This window comes from Carlito syrichta, unplaced genomic scaffold (assembly GCF_000164805.1).
Source record: "Carlito syrichta isolate Samal-C Ts95f unplaced genomic scaffold, Tarsius_syrichta-2.0.1 Scaffold137513, whole genome shotgun sequence".
In the NCBI taxonomy this organism is placed as follows: Eukaryota; Metazoa; Chordata; class Mammalia; order Primates; family Tarsiidae; genus Carlito; species Carlito syrichta.
This window is the reverse complement of record NW_007081609.1, coordinates 49,523-66,427: the sequence shown is the minus strand read 5'-3', so window position 1 is coordinate 66,427 and position 16,905 is coordinate 49,523. Positions and strand designations below refer to the sequence as shown.

The 16,905-nt window shown below is 45.0% G+C and overlaps 1 protein-coding gene across 1 annotated transcript in view; it reads left to right on the top strand.

The window, feature by feature from the left end:
• The window catches only part of EVL (Enah/Vasp-like), a 58,951-nt gene that overhangs the window by 1,940 nt on the left and 40,106 nt on the right, over positions 1-16,905 (top strand). The window contains 1 exon segment of the mRNA XM_021708451.1: positions 8,950-9,127. Coding sequence (XP_021564126.1) covers positions 8,950-9,127 — 178 coding nt within the window.

The window sequence follows — 16,905 nt, the reverse complement described above, 5'->3', positions numbered from 1 at the left end:
AAAATGGCCAAACATTTTAAGGGAGTCAAAGATTCCTGGTTGTACAACTAAATAGGGCTCTCTTACACGTTTAATGCTCTTCATGGTTTATGAGGGCACTTTCCATGTCTCTTATTTCATTCTTCCAGTGAGGATAATGGTACAAAAATAACTACCCCCATTTTGCTAAATATAAAAGCAGGTGATTATTTGTGGAGAAAAGGACTCATAAGTTATAGTCCCATCAGCCAACCTGAATCTCACAATTGAGGGTAAAAACCTAAAGGATTTTTAGTTGAGAATGAGTTATGGCCACCAAAAATATTACCGAGTTCTCAGGATGAATTAATAGAAGTCGAGTGAATATAATTGAAGTGAGTTAATAGCAGTGGAGTGAATTCATAGGAGCAGAGTGAGTGAACTGCAGTAGAGCGAAGGTCCGGGTAGACTATAGTCGACTTCAGTCCTGCTGAACTCTGCACAGATTGTACTCTACCCAGAATGTTGGGAATAAATCTGAGTACCCCAGACTGGAATCTACAAGGAGAAAGGCATCCAAATGGGTGAGAGATCTGAAAACAGCGCAATATGTAGAACAATTAAAATACTAGCAAGAGAGATTTAGATAGTTTTCAAGTCTCTGAAGGGCTGCCATATGGAGGAGGTATCTCACTTTTTTTTTTTTTTTTTTGAGTCAGGGTCTCACTCTGTCACCCAGGCTGGAGTGCAGTGGCACAGTCACAGCTCACCACAGCCGCAACCTCCTGAACTCAGGCGATCCTTCTCCTTCAGCCTCCCAAGTAGCTAGGACTACAGCCACCACCATGCCCAACTAATTTTTTAAAAATTTTTTTATAGAGGCAGGGTCTCACTATGTTGTTCAGGCTGACCTTGAACTCCTAGGCTTAAGCAATCCTCCCACCTTGGCTTCCCAAAGTGCTGGAATTATAGGCGTGAGCCACTGCACGCAACAAGAAATCTCACTTTTAATATGGACCCCAGAAAACAGAACTAGGAATATCCCATGGACACGATAACAAAGAAGATTTAAACCCAATAAAAGGAAGAACTTTCTTACAAACATACTGTTGAAAGAAGGAATGTACAGTATTACATTGCAAGCCTATAAGACTAACTGGCCATTTGGTAAGATTCTATGGAAGACAGTCTATTCTCAAGAAGAGATTTAGGTAAGTTGGGCCCTCAAGAGTCTTTGCCAACCTGGAGATTCAATGCTTTTTAGATCCAGGTGAACATATGGAATCAGGAAGATAGTTCTCTACCCTCAAGCTTCTTTTTTTGCAAAGGACTCTTGACTATTTTTATTCAGAGGCCTCAAAAACATGTTAGACAGTCATGTGTCCCTTAATGATGGGAATACATTCTGAGAAGTGCATCATCAGGGGATTTTGTTGTCATACAAACATGTACTACATACGAGGAAGGACCAAAAAACCCAGAATTTATTTAGAAAAAATTGTGTATTTGTGCTTTACATGTTAAACTTCAGTCACCTTCAAAGTACTCTCCATTTGAGATGCTCAAAACAGTTTTTGAACCTGTCAGTTTTGATGCCTTTTAGTGCTTCTGCCATTTTTTTGTTTCACCTCTTCCACCTTGGCAAAACATTTCCCTTTGAGGACCTTTTTTTATCCAGGGAAACAAACAAACAAAAAAGTCACTGAGTGCGAGATTGAGTGAATAGGGAGGGTGGAGCATGGGGATCATGCCGTTTTTTGGTCAAAACTGCTGAACACACAGCATGGTGTGGACAGGTGCACTGTCATGGTCGAAGTACAAGTCACCTGTTTGCCACAATTCAGGGCATTTCTTATGCAAATCGAGACACAGCCTTTGCAGAACTTCCAGATAAAAATTTTGGTTGACCATTTGATACAGAGGAACAAATTCCGAGTGCACTACAAGGAGCCCACCCTCCAAAAGATCACACCAGTTTTTATTCCTCCCTCATACCATAGGCAGTTGTGACACCATGATAATTGTGTATCTAAACATATCTGAACATAGTGAAAATATGGTACTATAATCTTATGGGGCCACTGTTGTATATATGATCCATTGTTGACCAAAATATTGTTATGTGGTGTATGACTATATTTGGTGTTGCAAGGCCTTCCTTTAAAATAACAGGAAAGGCACTCCCACCTACTCCTAGACTGCCCAAAATAAAACATATGCAAACATTGTAATTATGGGCTGCTATGCAAAAAGTATGACATTTAGAAATGTTCATCTTTCAGAAAGTGTCCAGATAAGTCCTGCCAAAGCTTAGAGAACTATTTTTAAAATAAAACTGATAGTTGAAAGTGAAAGATTAGAAAAAGATAAACCTTACAAACACTAGCCAAAAGAAATTGGTGTGGCTATGCTAATATCAAACAAAATAGACTGCAAGACAACAAGTATTACTAAAGATAATGACAGACCTTTTAATAATAAACGGATCGATTGAAAAGGAAGTTGTGGCCAGGGGCAGGGGCTCATCCCTGTAGTCCCAACATTTTGGGAGGCAAAGGTGAGAGGATTGCCTGAGCCCAGGTGTTTGAGACCAGCCTGGACAACTTAGTAAGACCTCATCTATACAATAAATCAAAAATTAGCTGGGCATGGTGGCACATGTCTGTGATTCCAGCTACTTGGAAGGATGAGGCAGAAAGATCACCTGAGCCTAGCGTGGCCATGAGTGTGCCACTGCACTCCAACCTGGGTGACAGAGTGAGACTCCGACTCAAAAAAAAGAAAAGGAAGTCATAACATCCCAAATTTGTATGAATCCAATATTATACCTTCAAAATATATAAAACAAAAATAAATGAATCTAAAGGGAGAATTAGAGAAGTTTAGAAGCATAGTTGGAGATTCTAATCATACTTCCATGTTACTGATAAGTAAATAGATAACCAGGTGTGGTGGCATCTGTCTGTAGTTCCAGCTACTCAGGAGACTGAGACAGAAGGATCACGAGTGCAGGAGGTTGAGACTGTGGTGAGCTGGGATCGTGCCACTGCACTCCAGCCTGGACAACAGAGTGAGACTCCAACTCAAAAAAAAAAAAGAAAGAAACAGAACACGTAGGTAAATTTATAGCTATCAGTGTGCATGTTAGAAAAAGAAGAATGGAGCAACCCCTTCGGGTCCCCTCCCACTGTGGGAGCTTTTCTGTCTTCTCAATAAATCCTGCTTTCTAAAAAGAAAAAGAAAAAGAAGAATGATTTATAAATCAGTAATCTATGCCTCTATCTCAAGAAGCTAGAAAAACCAAAGGCAAGTTAAACCCAAAAAAAGTAGAAGGAAGGCAAAAATAGCAAAAGCTAACAAAATAGAAATCAGATGTATGAGAGAGAAATGCAAAGTATCTTGGTTTTTTGAAGCAAAATGTTAATTCTTTGAAAAAATAATAAATAAAACTCGATTAAGAGTGATCATCTGGGCTCAGTGGCTCAGGCTGTAATCCCGCACTTTGGGAGGCCAAGGTGAGTGAATTGCCTGAGCCCACAGGTTCGAGACCCGCGTGGGCAACTTGGCGAGACCTCATCTCTACAATAAATCAAAAAAATTAGCTGGATATGGTAGCGCGCGCCTGTAGTTTCAGCTACTTGGAAGGCTGAGACAGAAGGATCGCCAGAGCCCAGCAGGTCAAGGCTGCGGTGGCCGTGAGTGTGCCATGGCACTCCAGTCTGGGTGACAGAGTGAGACTCCAACTCAAAAAGAAAAAAAAAAGAGTGATCTAGAAAGAATCAGAGAAAACACAAATTGTCAGTAGCATGAATGAAAGGGAACATCACTACAGATCCTATAAACATTAAAAACATACGATATCATTATATTAATAACTTTATGCCAGTAAACTTGAAACTTAGGAAAGACAGACATAATCCTTGAGAAACATGAGGAAGAAACAATACTAATCTTACATAAACTCTTTGAGAGACTAGAGAAAGAAGGACCACTATCTATGTTGTCTTACTGGGCCAACGATAATCATAATAATTTGATAATCATCAATAATCATGATATAAAAACTACAAAAACATTACAAGAAAAGAAAATTACAAGTCATTATTTCTAATGAACAATGATGCAATAAGTAGTCCTAAACAAAAGATTAATTACTTGAATTTAATAATATATTAAAATGAAAATTCTCACAAAGAAAATTTATTCCAGGAATGCAAGATTAGTTTCTCAGAATAAAGGCAAAAAAACCATATGATCATCACATAGATGTAGAAGAAGTATTTGGTAAAATTCAGTATCCCTTCATGATAAAAACTATGAGAAAACTAGTAATAAAATGTGATTTATTTAATCAGATAAAAGGTATCTACAAACAACAACAAAACAAAAACTATAGCGACATCTTGCTCGACATCCTGCTTTCCCCTGAATTCAGGAATAAGAGGAGGATGTTCACTATTACATTTTTGATTCAATAGCTGGAAAGAAAGAAGTAAAACCATCTTGCATTACAGATGACTTGATAGTGTATGTAGAAAATCTGAAAGTGCCTACAAACTATTATAGTAATAATGTATACTAATGAATTATAATTAGATTAAATGAATTTGTCATGGGCTCTGGGTAAAAGGTTGTGATCTCATGATGTACAGTATTTTAGTTTTTATCCACAGTTCCTGGCTCATTATTCCCATAACCCTTGTTAGAATGTTGGGGTGCTTCAGGCCTCAGAAAACAGAATCCCTCTCTCTGGACTTCTGTTGTCCTCCTTTTCCTCCCCAAAACAGGAATCTCCCCCTGCTTTTCTGTCTTGAAGTGGCCATAAAGAAATTTGCTGACCTACCTTATCTGATTGTAGGTCATAAACCCCATACCCAGAAGAAAGGAGTGCTGCACAGAGAGACCAAGAAGAATCTGAACAGACCTTGCGAGGTTTCCCCACTCAGTCTGTTGGCATTAGATCATACCCTTTTTGTTCAATCACATTTCTACACAATTGTCAATCATGCTTAGCCAATAAAGGCCCAAGAGGATAGAGTGCAGAGTTTCTGGAGAGCTGACCATGTGGACATTCCTAGAGGGTGGCGTACCTGGGGAGGGTATGGAGACTCCATTTCCCTTCTCATCCTCCTTGCCCAATACATTTCTTTTGTCTGGCTGCTCATCTGTGTCCTTTATTAATAAACCAGTAAATATAAGTCATGTTTCCTTGAGTTCTATGAGCCATTCTGGCAAATTACTTGAACCCAAGGCGAGGGTTGTAGCCAGTGGGTCAGAAGCACGAGTCATCTGTGCTTTTTTTTTTTAATTTTTAACTTGGAAGTTGTGGGGTACACCTGTGCTTTCAACTGACATTGAAGTCAGGGTAGCCCTGTGGGGTCGGTTACTATCTCCAGGTAGATAATTTTCAAATAGTAAATACAAATTTTTAAATGGTCACATTTGTCCAGCAGTTCTGCTTATAGGAATATATCCTGTAGACATACATCTTCACAAGGATAGTACAGCATTATTTATAATATTATATTCATTTTACATGTGAGGAAACTGATGTGACTAACTTGTCTAAGGTTATTCAACTGAAAAATAAAGCCAGGATTTTAGTGCAAAACGCTTTGACTCAAAACCTCCTCCTTCCTTGCACCTAACACCATGGCTGTCTTCAGTGCAGTCAGAGACTGTTGGAGGCTGCGTGTCGGGAACTGATGGCAGCACTTGAAGAGCAGCCTGTATGCTCCAGGTAGAAACAGGACAGAAGTGGGCCCGACAGCATGCAGTCAGAGACCAGCCATGGCAGCGCAGAACTGGGAAGCTTATAGACAGGGATATGTCCCCTGGAAAGGCCCCATTGCACTCTCCCAGTCTAATATCCTAAGACCTCCTGCAGCCAGGATTGACTTATGAGGCGCCAAAGGCTAGAGCTAGAACCAGAGAGAGAATCCCAGGAAGAAGGAGTTCAGCTCAATCCGCCTTATATGTAGCTTCGCTTTCTGAAGTTTCAGTTACTCGAAGACCACTGTAGTCCAAAAATATCTAATGAAAAATTCCAAAAGTAAACAGTTTGTAAGTCTTAAACTGCTTGCTGTTCTGAGTAGTGTTATAATTGTTTTATTATCGCTTACTGTTCATCTCTTACTGTGCCTAATTTATGACTTAAACTTTATAGTAAGTATGTATATGCAGAAAAAATAGTATCTCTGGGGTTCCATGCCAGCCACGGTTTTAGGCATTCACTGCGGGTCTTGGCATATCCCATGTGGATTTCAGGGAGCTACTGTTCTAGCAGTAAGAAACTGCTCAAAGTCCTAGGCTACAGACTTGGCTTCTGAGTCCATTTCTCCTATTAACTTTCTATATAACTTTGACAAGTCACTCATTCTCCCTGGGCCTCAGTTTCCCCCCTGAGAAGGAGAGGATTCAATTAGATAATCCCTAAGGTCTCTGAGTCCCTTCAGTAATTATTATCTGCTAGCCACACTTTTTCTGTATCCTGAATAGGCATCAGCCTCTTCTCAATTGTCACACCACTTAAGTCCTCCATAAGAATGTAGCCAACCAGAAATTTCAAGATACAGGATTCTAAGCCTCACTTCCCCAGAACATTCCCGCAAATACCTGGAGACAGCTAGCTGTGACACACTGGAACGTCTTCTTTTATCTCGCTTTGGCATCTCCTGACCATTCTAGAGGTAAGGTGGCTTCTAGCCCTCCCTCCACACAAAGCCTTTTCCTCTGGCTTGCTCCAGCTTGCTCATGTCCACTAAAAGGGTAGCACCAAAAATGAAAACAGAAAACCTGAACACAGAACTTCCAATATCGACCTTCCAGGGCAAAATGAAGTGGTTCTTTGCTCCCTCATTCTGGTCACTATACCACTCTTAGTGTGCCCTTCAATTTTTTTTTTTTTTTTTTTTGAGTTGGAGTCTCACTCTGTTGCCCAGGCTGGAGTGCAGTGGCCGCTCGTGGCCACCCCAGCGTCGACCTGCTGGGCTCAAGCGATCCTTCTCCCTCAACCTTCCAAGTAGCTGGAACTACAGGCGTGTGCTACCACACTCAGCAAATTTTTTGATTTTATTGTAGAAATGAGGTCTCGCCAAGTTGCCCAGACTGTTCTCAAACCCATGGGCTCAGGCAGTCCCCTCAGCTCAGTCTCCCAAAGTGCTGGGATTACAGGCTTGAGCCACCACACCTGGCTGTGTCCTCCAATTTTAAGAGCTGTTTAACCATAGTCAACATGGCCAGTTTTCATTATGCATATATATTCCACAAAACCTCCGGCCCTTTTTCTGATGACCTAGAACTAAACCTACTCATCTCTAGTTCAATTCTTTGGGTTTAACTGTGTGTGCATGTGAATCTGTACTCCTAGCACAAACAGCAAAAAACAGAGAACCACCCAGAAACTTGTGTATAAATAGATGCTGGCCAAAATATGTGCCTGCCAATATTTAACAATTAAGTTGTGAAACAGTTTTCCCTCTCCCCTTCCTTCCTTCCCTCCCTCCCTTCTCCCTCCCACCCCACTCTCTCCCTCTCCCAGGGTCTCTCTAATAGGAAGACCCAAACCTGCCTTCCACCTAAGACTTGGAAAAAAGCTGCCTGGATCTTGCCCCTGCTTGCTGTTCTCTGGCTTTCCTTTGTCACTAGCACAGTGGGGTGGACCAATGGAGAAGAACGATCAATCGGCATTCTCACCCTAGTGCCCAGGGACGGGACTAGCAGGGTGCTTGGCCATGCTCCCTTGCATGGACAGTAGAGAGAGTTATCCCCAACCTCAGATCGCAGAGCCCTGTAGCCTCCAAGCCAGACGAGATCTGAGAAATCATCTGTACCTCTTCTTAAGTAAAACCCTTTCCTGGCGTCTCTCCCAGCTGGCCGTCCAGCCTCCTCCAGTCTCTGCTTGCATACTTCCTCTTCCGGGTACCTTACTGTTTCTCGATGAACATTCATTGACAGCCTTCCTTGTGCTAGGAGCTCAGGTTTTTCTCATATAATTTAATCCTCACAACACACTGTGAGGGTGCCACACCATAGCCATATCACATGCTTCTCCTTTTCACAGAAAGAAAGCTGATAACTAATAAGTCCGTGATGTCAGACCATGTGACTCCAAGCTAGAGGGGTAGGGCAGCAGAGGGAGGGCTCCAGCCCACAGAATCATCTTAACCAGGGCACCACTTATGAATGTAGTCTTCATGCACTTTGAAATAATCATCTTTTAAATATCTAAAACAGCAGCAGTTTAGAGGTCAGGCAGACCTAGTGTAGAGCCCCTGACACCTGAATGCCTGGATTCCGTCTTCGTCATCTCTGTAGCTTCTCCTGCTGGACCTGGCATTACTCCCGACAGTAAGCTGATGCCTATTGATTGATTTGTAATAAAGATGTTAAGAATGCTGTATAGTTTTGTGGCACATGAACTTTCCAAGTTGTTATTTTAACTAATAACCCACTTATGAATACATTCTAAGTACTAGACACTGTGTAGAGGGCTATGGGAGGCATAAATATGAATCAGGAAAGACTCACTCGCAAGGGGCTTTATAGCTAGAAGTTTAGATACAAATAAGATTTGGATGAGGTGTATATATCACCATAGTAACCCCACAGTTGGTGAAGCCAGGATTATTATCTCCATCTTAGAACTGGAGAAACCAAGCCCCAGAAAAATGCAGTGACTGCCTTTAGTGGCATGGCCAAGGAACAGGGTCAGGATCAGACCCAGGGCCCTGCCTCCCAGCTCAGCCCTTCTCATGTGAGGATTGTGACTGCATAGCATTATTAGTTAAAGAAAATAATGGGTTGTTCAAACCCTCCCTGTCCTATGGATTGTGGTTGGAAAACGTACCTGGCCATGCGTTTTCCTTCTTCACATCCCATCCGCATCTCCCTGTCCTCTCAAGGATATGGTATCCTGGCCCCATCACAGCTCCCTCCGGCTCACTTACATTTTATTTATTTACACGTATTTCTCTCTCTTTTTCCCTTCAGGTTGTGATTAATTATTCAATCGTGAAAGGACTGAAGTACAATCAGGCAACACCAACCTTCCACCAGTGGCGAGATGCCCGCCAGGTCTATGGCTTAAACTTTGCAAGTAAGGAAGAGGCTACCACGTTCTCCAACGCAATGCTGTTTGCCCTGAACATCATGAATTCCCAAGAAGGAGGTAAGTAGGACTTTGTCGTACCCTGATGCTGAGACCCTCTTCCTGTTCTGCCTCTGCCCTCCATGACTCTGGCTCTCTGGATGTCCTAGCACTGCCACTACATTGTGCTGACGTTACATGGCTTCTCAGGGTAACCTGCGGCCTGTCTCTAGACTGAGAGACATAGTAACAATTTGAAGGAGGAAAGAATGGGGTTTGTGTCTTTTTTCCATCTGTGTGATATGGATTATACTGATGTGTTCTAAAGCCACATGTCCAGATCTGTTTGGCGTTCGCCATCCTATTTCCATATGTTTGTGAGAGAGGGGAGAGAACAATCAATAATTTATTTTTGCATTTACTTAGCCATTCATATGTTTAACACACGTTTACTAAACACTGAGTGCAAGAAACTATCTGGGCAGAATAGATGAGACATGAAGAGTGCCCTTCCCCTCAAGCCACTTCGTTTTTTGGGGTAGACAGATTCATAAGCAGCTGACAATAATAGAATGTGACAAGTGCCCTAGTAAAGGTACGTGCAAGCTCCTTAGGGACCACAGAAAAGGAAGGAAGTGACTCTGTCCATCAGGGCCCCCAAGGAGGCTTCCACAGCAGTGCCGACAGTTGAGCTGGCATTCTGCAAGGTGAGGAGTTCACAGGCAGAGGTGGGAGTGGGCACCCTGGGCACCGGCAGCTGCAGGTGCACAGGCTGGAGAGCATGAGGGAGCTCGCGTGTGCTGGGAAAGAGTGTCACACAGCGTTTTGGGGCCTGTGATAGGATGGAAGTCGGAAATGGTTGGAAGTGAAATTAGGATGGTGACGGGGCTTGCACAGTGAAGGTCCCTAAGTACCTGGAAGACTTGGGGTGGGCTTGCTACTTGGTGTGGGCAGTGGAGGAGGGACTAGCAAAAAGTTTCTAAGTAGGGCAGTTAAAGCAAAGAAGCAAAATAGCCTGGGCTTGGGTTGGATATTTGCCATGGTAGCTCTAGGAGGCATAGCAAGGTTTTCCCAGAGTGGTGTCTTGATTTCCTGTCTGTCCGCAGCTGACTGGAGAGCTTACCTCGATAGCGTGTGGTAATTAAGAACCGGGCTTGCTGGGCTCAGTGGCTCAGCCTGTAATCTCAGCGCTTTGGGAGGCTGAGGTGAGTGGATTGCCTGAGCCCGCGGGTTCAAGACCCGCCTGGGCAATTTGGCGAGACCTCATCTCTACAATAAATCAAAAATTAGCCGAGCGTGGTAGCGTGCACCTGTAGTTCCAGCTACTTGGAAGGCTGAGGCGGAAGGATCACCAGAGTCCAGCAGGTCGAGGCTGCGGTGGCCGGAAGCAGCCACTGCACTCCATTCTGGGTGACAGAGTGAGACTCCAACTCAAAAAAACAAACAAACAAAGAACCAGGCGTGGAACTGCACTGCTTGATTTGAGCCCCGGTTCTTCCATATTCTAGCAGAGGAACCCTAGGGCAAGTTACTTAATTTTTCTGTGCCTCAATTTCTTTACCTATAAAATGGGGACATACAGGGTTGCTTTTACCTTTCAGTGAACTAAACTGGAAAATGTTTAGCAGTCTGCCAGGCCCAGCAACCGCTGTTAGTATTTGTGAGTGTTGTTACTATCACTATTGTTGCTGCTGCTATTGATGCTGCCAGATGGAGGAGGGAAGTGAGGAAATATGGTGCTCAGAACCCGGAGGGAGGTGGCACATGAGTATCTATGGGGCCTGATATTTTGAAGCTTTGGGATCCAATTTAAACGCTAGGAGCCAGCTACTCAGGAGGCTGAGGCAGGAGGATCCCTTTAGTCCAGGAGTTCAAGTCCAGCTGGGCAACATAGTGAGAACCCAGTTCTTTAAATAAAACTTTTAAAAAGCACTAGGATAATTTTTTTAAATAAATAAAGAACATGTTTTGACGTGCTTCTCATTGGTCCTTTCCCTGTCGTGACAGGGCTCCAAGGTTTGTGGGCTTTTTGCTTAGAACTTGGGGCACGTGGTAAGGAGGCTTCTCAGCCACAGCACCATTGAGGTGCACAGGGCCTGAAACCTCAAAGGCACCCCAAAAATATGCATGCAGCTGTCTTTGTTTCACCCAGAAGCCTTGAGCTGCTCATGGTAAAGTGAGCTGAGTTTAATGTTTCCAATCTGAACTCACCTCACCTGCCCCCAGTATGTGAAAGTCAAGCTTTGTTTTATCTGTGCATACAGATATGTTGGGGGCAAAAAAGTTTTTAATTTAGTCAGATACCTGACTCTTTCAAAGCAAGTGCTTAAATTAAAAAAGAGATGCTAGTTCATTTATTAAATTCGTCACAGAATCACAAGAAAATCAGTTCGTCCAGCTTGTTTTCAGATAAGAAAGCCATGACCCACCCTGAGGAAATCCCTTCTCAGTGTCAGATGGTAAGTCAGGTCCAGAGTCCGACCCCCAACTTCTCCTGGGGGCTGAATGGATGTCTTGGGGCAGCGGTGGGAGTCGCCAACTCAGTCTGCATATGTGGATACAGTGTGAGAGTGGCCTGATGAGAGACTGAGGAGCAGCAGATGCCTGTCTGGACTTGGCTGGCAGTGGCCTCCTTTGCACGGGCGGGAGGCCCTGCAGCCCACCAAGGAATACGCTTTCCTTCGCCTGAAGTCTAAACCCACTGGCCATACCATGCGCAAATCTGTAGACATAGCTTGATGAGCTTTTACATATGTGTGTCCCCAGAACCCATGGCCAGATCGTGACAGAGAATGTGATCGGCACCAGAAGGCCCCTCCCTGGAGGCCCCACACTCAGGGACAGCTACAAAGTTCACTCCATATGCAGCCATTTGGGTTGTTTTGAACCTCATATAAATGGGACCATACAGTGTGTACTTTTGTGTCTGATTCTTTCATTGGACATCGCGTTTGAGGGCTTGTCCACGTACCGGTGTGCATTGCAGTTGGTTCTGTTTCACTGCAGTGTGCGTTCTGATGAGTGACCATGCCACAGCTGATCTGCTTGTTCTGCTGTCTGGAAGGGATAAGCCAGTTAGACCTCATGTGGTGCACACAGCTCTCTCGCGCCCATCTCTGTCCGCCAGCTACTGCAGAGGGCTTGTGATGCTTTCTGTTAAATCACCTCTGTGCTGGAGGAAATTCCATCCTATCCCTCAGTGGGAGGCGGTTTGCTGCAGTAAAGAAGTATCTGTTTCAGGGCAGCCAGAGCTTATATTAAGTTTTTACTCTGTCGCAAAACAGAGCAAAAACTGTGCGACCTTGGAATTATCAACCCTGTTTCTTAGGGTTGTTGTGAGGATTAAATTTGAAATGCTTACAAAGCACGTGGTGTCTAGTGCCTGGTGTGCGAGAGTTCAAATAACATGGGTTCTTTCCCTTTTGGTCTTTTCAGTGACGTTGTCTTCTTAGAGCTTCAGTTTCCTAAAATGAGGTCTAAGTCCCACTTTGCTGAGTTGTGCTGTGGAGAGGGTAGTGCCTGGCACCGCGTAAGCACACAGCCAACACTCCTTCCTCTCCCCTGGGCATGTCTCATTCTGTGTAGGTGTCTGGAGTCCATGAGTCCTGCTTGGGGCCTTTGTATCATGGGCCGTTGAGACTCAGTGGGGCTCAGATGGGGCTTGCTCAGCATTTTCTGCCTCTCCCTCCTGTGTATGGGCAGATGCTAGTATGGACTCCACCTGGGTCTTGCAGGCCTTGCAGTTATGAGATGTTTAGATCCCAAACCTGAAAGCAAATTGCACTTGCCCTGCACTTTGTGCTTGACAGTATCTGCCCACCCTTGTGTTCCTGCTGATTCTCGCACAGCCCCGGGAGGTGAGTTTTCAGATAACACCTATATTCCTAGGTTAGGAAACTGGGACTCAAAGAGGGGAGAGGCTTCCCTATAATACCCCAACCAGAGAATTAGCTGAAATTCGAACCCAGAACTGTACTCATTCATGCAGTTCGTACTGTCTGTGTGCAGATGATGGATAGAGGGCCAAAATCCTGTGTTCTTCCTTTCTGTTGTGAAACCTTACTGTGGAGCCAGAATTCTTAACATTCTTCTAGAGCAAGGATGGGTACAAGAGAATAATATTTCTGCTGCCAAGCTCTGTATAAGAGAGATACTCGGGACTTGAGGAGTTTGTCTTTCTGACAGTTTTACCTTACAGCATCCATCTTCTTAGAGCAGTGAGCTTTGGATTCTCAGTCTTCAACTTCAGGCCCAACCTAGGGAAGCTTGAATCAATTTGGCAGGACCTTGGGTTTACAACTCCCTGGGTGGAGGAAAGCAGTGCAGAGCTAGCTTAGGGTTCTCCTGGGACCCAGACAAGGCTCTGGCTGTAGGAATTACCTCCATGGATGGAGACAGTCACTGGGTTATTGGGGCATTTTCGACAGAAATTGACATAGAGCTTGTCATAGCAGGGGGACAGGCAGGGGATGCATGTCTCTCCAAATGAGTGAGAAGGCGCTCCATGAGGTTAGCTGTGCAGCCCTTGTTGTGGGAACAGAGTGCCTGGTGTGGTCATTGCTCTTTGTGTCTATTGCTGGCCTGTGTTATTTATGGAGTGTGGCTCATAGACCGCGCAGGCCAGCTTCTCTGGGTGCCATGTGACGAGGTATGATGGCTGAATATGGTGCATATGCTTTGGTGGGAACTCAGAGTGGGACTTTGTCCTGGCTGGATGATGAGGTGATGACCAAATAGTATCTAGGCTTTCTCTTCACAGTCCGGGCTTTCTGTTTTCCCCCCAGTTATCTCCCATATGCCCTTCCCTGCCCTTCTTAAAGGCTCCCGTCAGCCAGGCAGCCTAGTGGGGTGAGGACCCAGCAGCTCCACAGGAAGACCTTATCAGACCAACTAAGTACTTCCTTATACGCTAAAGCATTTGTGATTTGGCTTTCCTTTCCAGTACATAGTCAGGCCAGCTGCTGGATTCAGAAAAGCAGTGTGTGTGTCTGCCAGACTCTTCCAGTGGAATGACGCTGAATGTTAGGGCATCTGGTTTGAAATCCAGCGCCTTTTCCATAACTGCACACCTTCATGGGTCAGAGAGGAAGGCTGGCAAGCTCGTTTTTCTTGAGCCTGGCCTGTACCCACAGCCCCAGGTGGTCTTCTCACTTGGAGAATCAGGGGCTTGGGTAGGACAGTGAGCATAACTCGTGGCAGAGTCCCAGTTCCTTGCAGAAGAATGACCAAGACACAGGACTCAAAGACCATGAGTGGCATCTTCGCTCTGACCCCGACACCAACTCCAGAAAGCATCTTGCTTAGATCTCCTGTCTGCGTCATTAGCGGGTTGTACCTTTCTGGTGAAAGCCGTGTCATCGGGTGGGGAAGAACGTTCACAGGTGTTCTTTGACTCCCCAGCCTAGCCCAATTTCCCTCCCCTCCTAGAATTTATTCTTATATCAGATATATCAGTTCATGGTTTAGGAGACTTACAAAGGCTACTGCTTCTATACGCTTTTATATGATTCTTCTGCTGTCTCACGATGTGACCTTAAACAGGTCACTTCTCTGTGGGCCTCAGTTTCCCCATCTTTGAAAAACAAAGATCTAGATCGCTACAAGTCCCTCCAGCCTTAGTGGTTTATAGTTTTATGACCTTGTCTAGACTAAGGAGTGAATTCTTAGTTGACTACATATAGACTTTGTCTCTATGACCATTTGCTAGGAGCAGGTAAAATCCTGTGAAGAAACTGAAACAGCAGAATGTCTTTATTTACTTTCTGAAGGACCCTCGCACATCCAGGAAGCAAGATCCCTCTTCAGCCATAGTCACTGTGTGAACCAGTGTGAGTAGAGTGTTAGAACTTTCAGGGAGGCGCCCCAACCTCCAGAGAAGCGGGAGGGGCTGGGAATTGAGTTAATAATCGCCAGTGGCCAGTGATTTCTTCAGTCTTGCCTGCTTGATGGAACCTCCTTTCCAAACCTAAACGAAGGGGTTGGAGAGTTTCTGGGTTAATGTATACGTTCACATGCCAGAGGGGGTCACCCTAATTCCACGGGAATAGAAGCCCCTGTGCTCAGGACCCTCCCGGACCTTGCGCTGTGTACCGTTTCCTGTGGCTGCTCATCTGTGTCCTTTTAATAAATATAGTCTCTTCCTGAGTTATATGAGTTATTATAGCGAATTATCAAACCTGAGGACGAGGTCATGAGAACCTCGATTTGTAACCAAGTCAGACAGAAGTGTGGGTAACCTGGGGACCCACTACTTGCAATTGGTGTCTAAAGTGGAGGGCGCAGTCTTGTGGACTGAGGGGTTTTCACGAACTCCGGCAGATAGTGTTGCAGTTGAACTGAATTGTAGGACACCCAGTTGTGTCCACAGAGAACTGGAGAATTGCTTTGTGTGGAAACACACATTTGGTGTCAGAAGTGCTGTGAGTAGAGGAACCATTTTCCTAGGACTGCACTACATTATGAATGTCGTTCCATGTCAAGAAGTACGGGCCTTCCAAGATGTATGTGGCCACGGTCCTCCACAGAAGACAGTGTCGAGTTCCCATGATGGAAGCAACCGTTTTAGACAATGGTGGCTGTCCCCATTTCTCAGGTGTACACTCTCCTAATAGAGGACGTTCTTGTGGGTTTATTTGTATGTGTGCTTTGTATGTGTTGTGTCCATCTTTGCACACTTGTCCAGTTATTTCCTTGGGCATATTAGTATTTCTGTATCAAACAATATATGCATATTTGAAGTTTTACTGAGTCTCTCCAAATGCCTTCCAGGAAGAACATCTTCATTTACACTCTATCCAGCACATATGGCAGTTGTCTGCTACCCCAGCCTTCTCCAGCACTAGGCCTTAGTACCCTCATTAATCTTGGTAAACATAAGAGAAGGGAAGACCATTTTAACTTGCATTTTCTTAACCAGCAAGGGTGGACATTCTTCGTACATGAACTGGCTATTTCATTTTTTCCATCACTTATTTTCAGCAGCAGCTATGACTGAGGACAGCACAGCATGGAGGTTGCAAAGTCCTCATGCCTTCAGTCACATCTGCAGAATTGCCTACTTCCTAGGTGTGTGCGGCCTCTGGTGACAAAGGAACCTGTATTTCCTTTGGCAAATGGATGAAGGCCATCTAGCATCATGTGGTGTGCTCCGGGCTCATGATGAGAATTAGTACACCTCCGTCACCGTGCAGCAGCATTCACCTCCATTGTCTGCCTCCTAGGAGATGTTATTCATGCTTGTCTGCATGGCCAGAGAAGAAGTTCTTAGTTTCCATTCTCGCTCATTCCCTGGTCCCTCTCTTCTGCTGGAGGAACTTCTCATTTAGTGTCTGGAATCATGTTGGCAGGTCACAGAGAGACTCCTTGGCTGTTCCTTGTCTGGCTTCTGAAAGAGACGCCATCTGGTATAACGGCAGGGAAGGGAAGCCAGGAGAGCCAGAAGGGAGGCCAGGAGAGGTAGGAGCCCTGGATTCCACCAGAAGCAGCAGAGGGAGGCCCCCACCCAGCCCTCTCCTCTTCCTAAAGGGCAGTTCCGACCTGGGCATTCTCTGCCGCCCACTGATCCTGGCACTCACCATCCTACCGTCCCCCACTTTAAAAAAATAGCTAATCCCGCGCCTTTGGGAGGCTGAAGTGAGAGGATTGCCTGAGCCCGCGGGTTCGAGACCCTCCTGGGCAGCGAGACCTCATCTCTACAATAAATCAAAAAATCAGCCGGGCGTGGTAGCGCATGCCTGTAATTCCGGCTACTTGGAAGGCTGAGGTGGAAGGATCGCCGGAGCCCAGCGGGTCGAGGCTGCGGTGGCTGGGAGCGGCCACTGCACTCCAGTCTGGGTGACAGAGTGAGACTCCAACTCAAA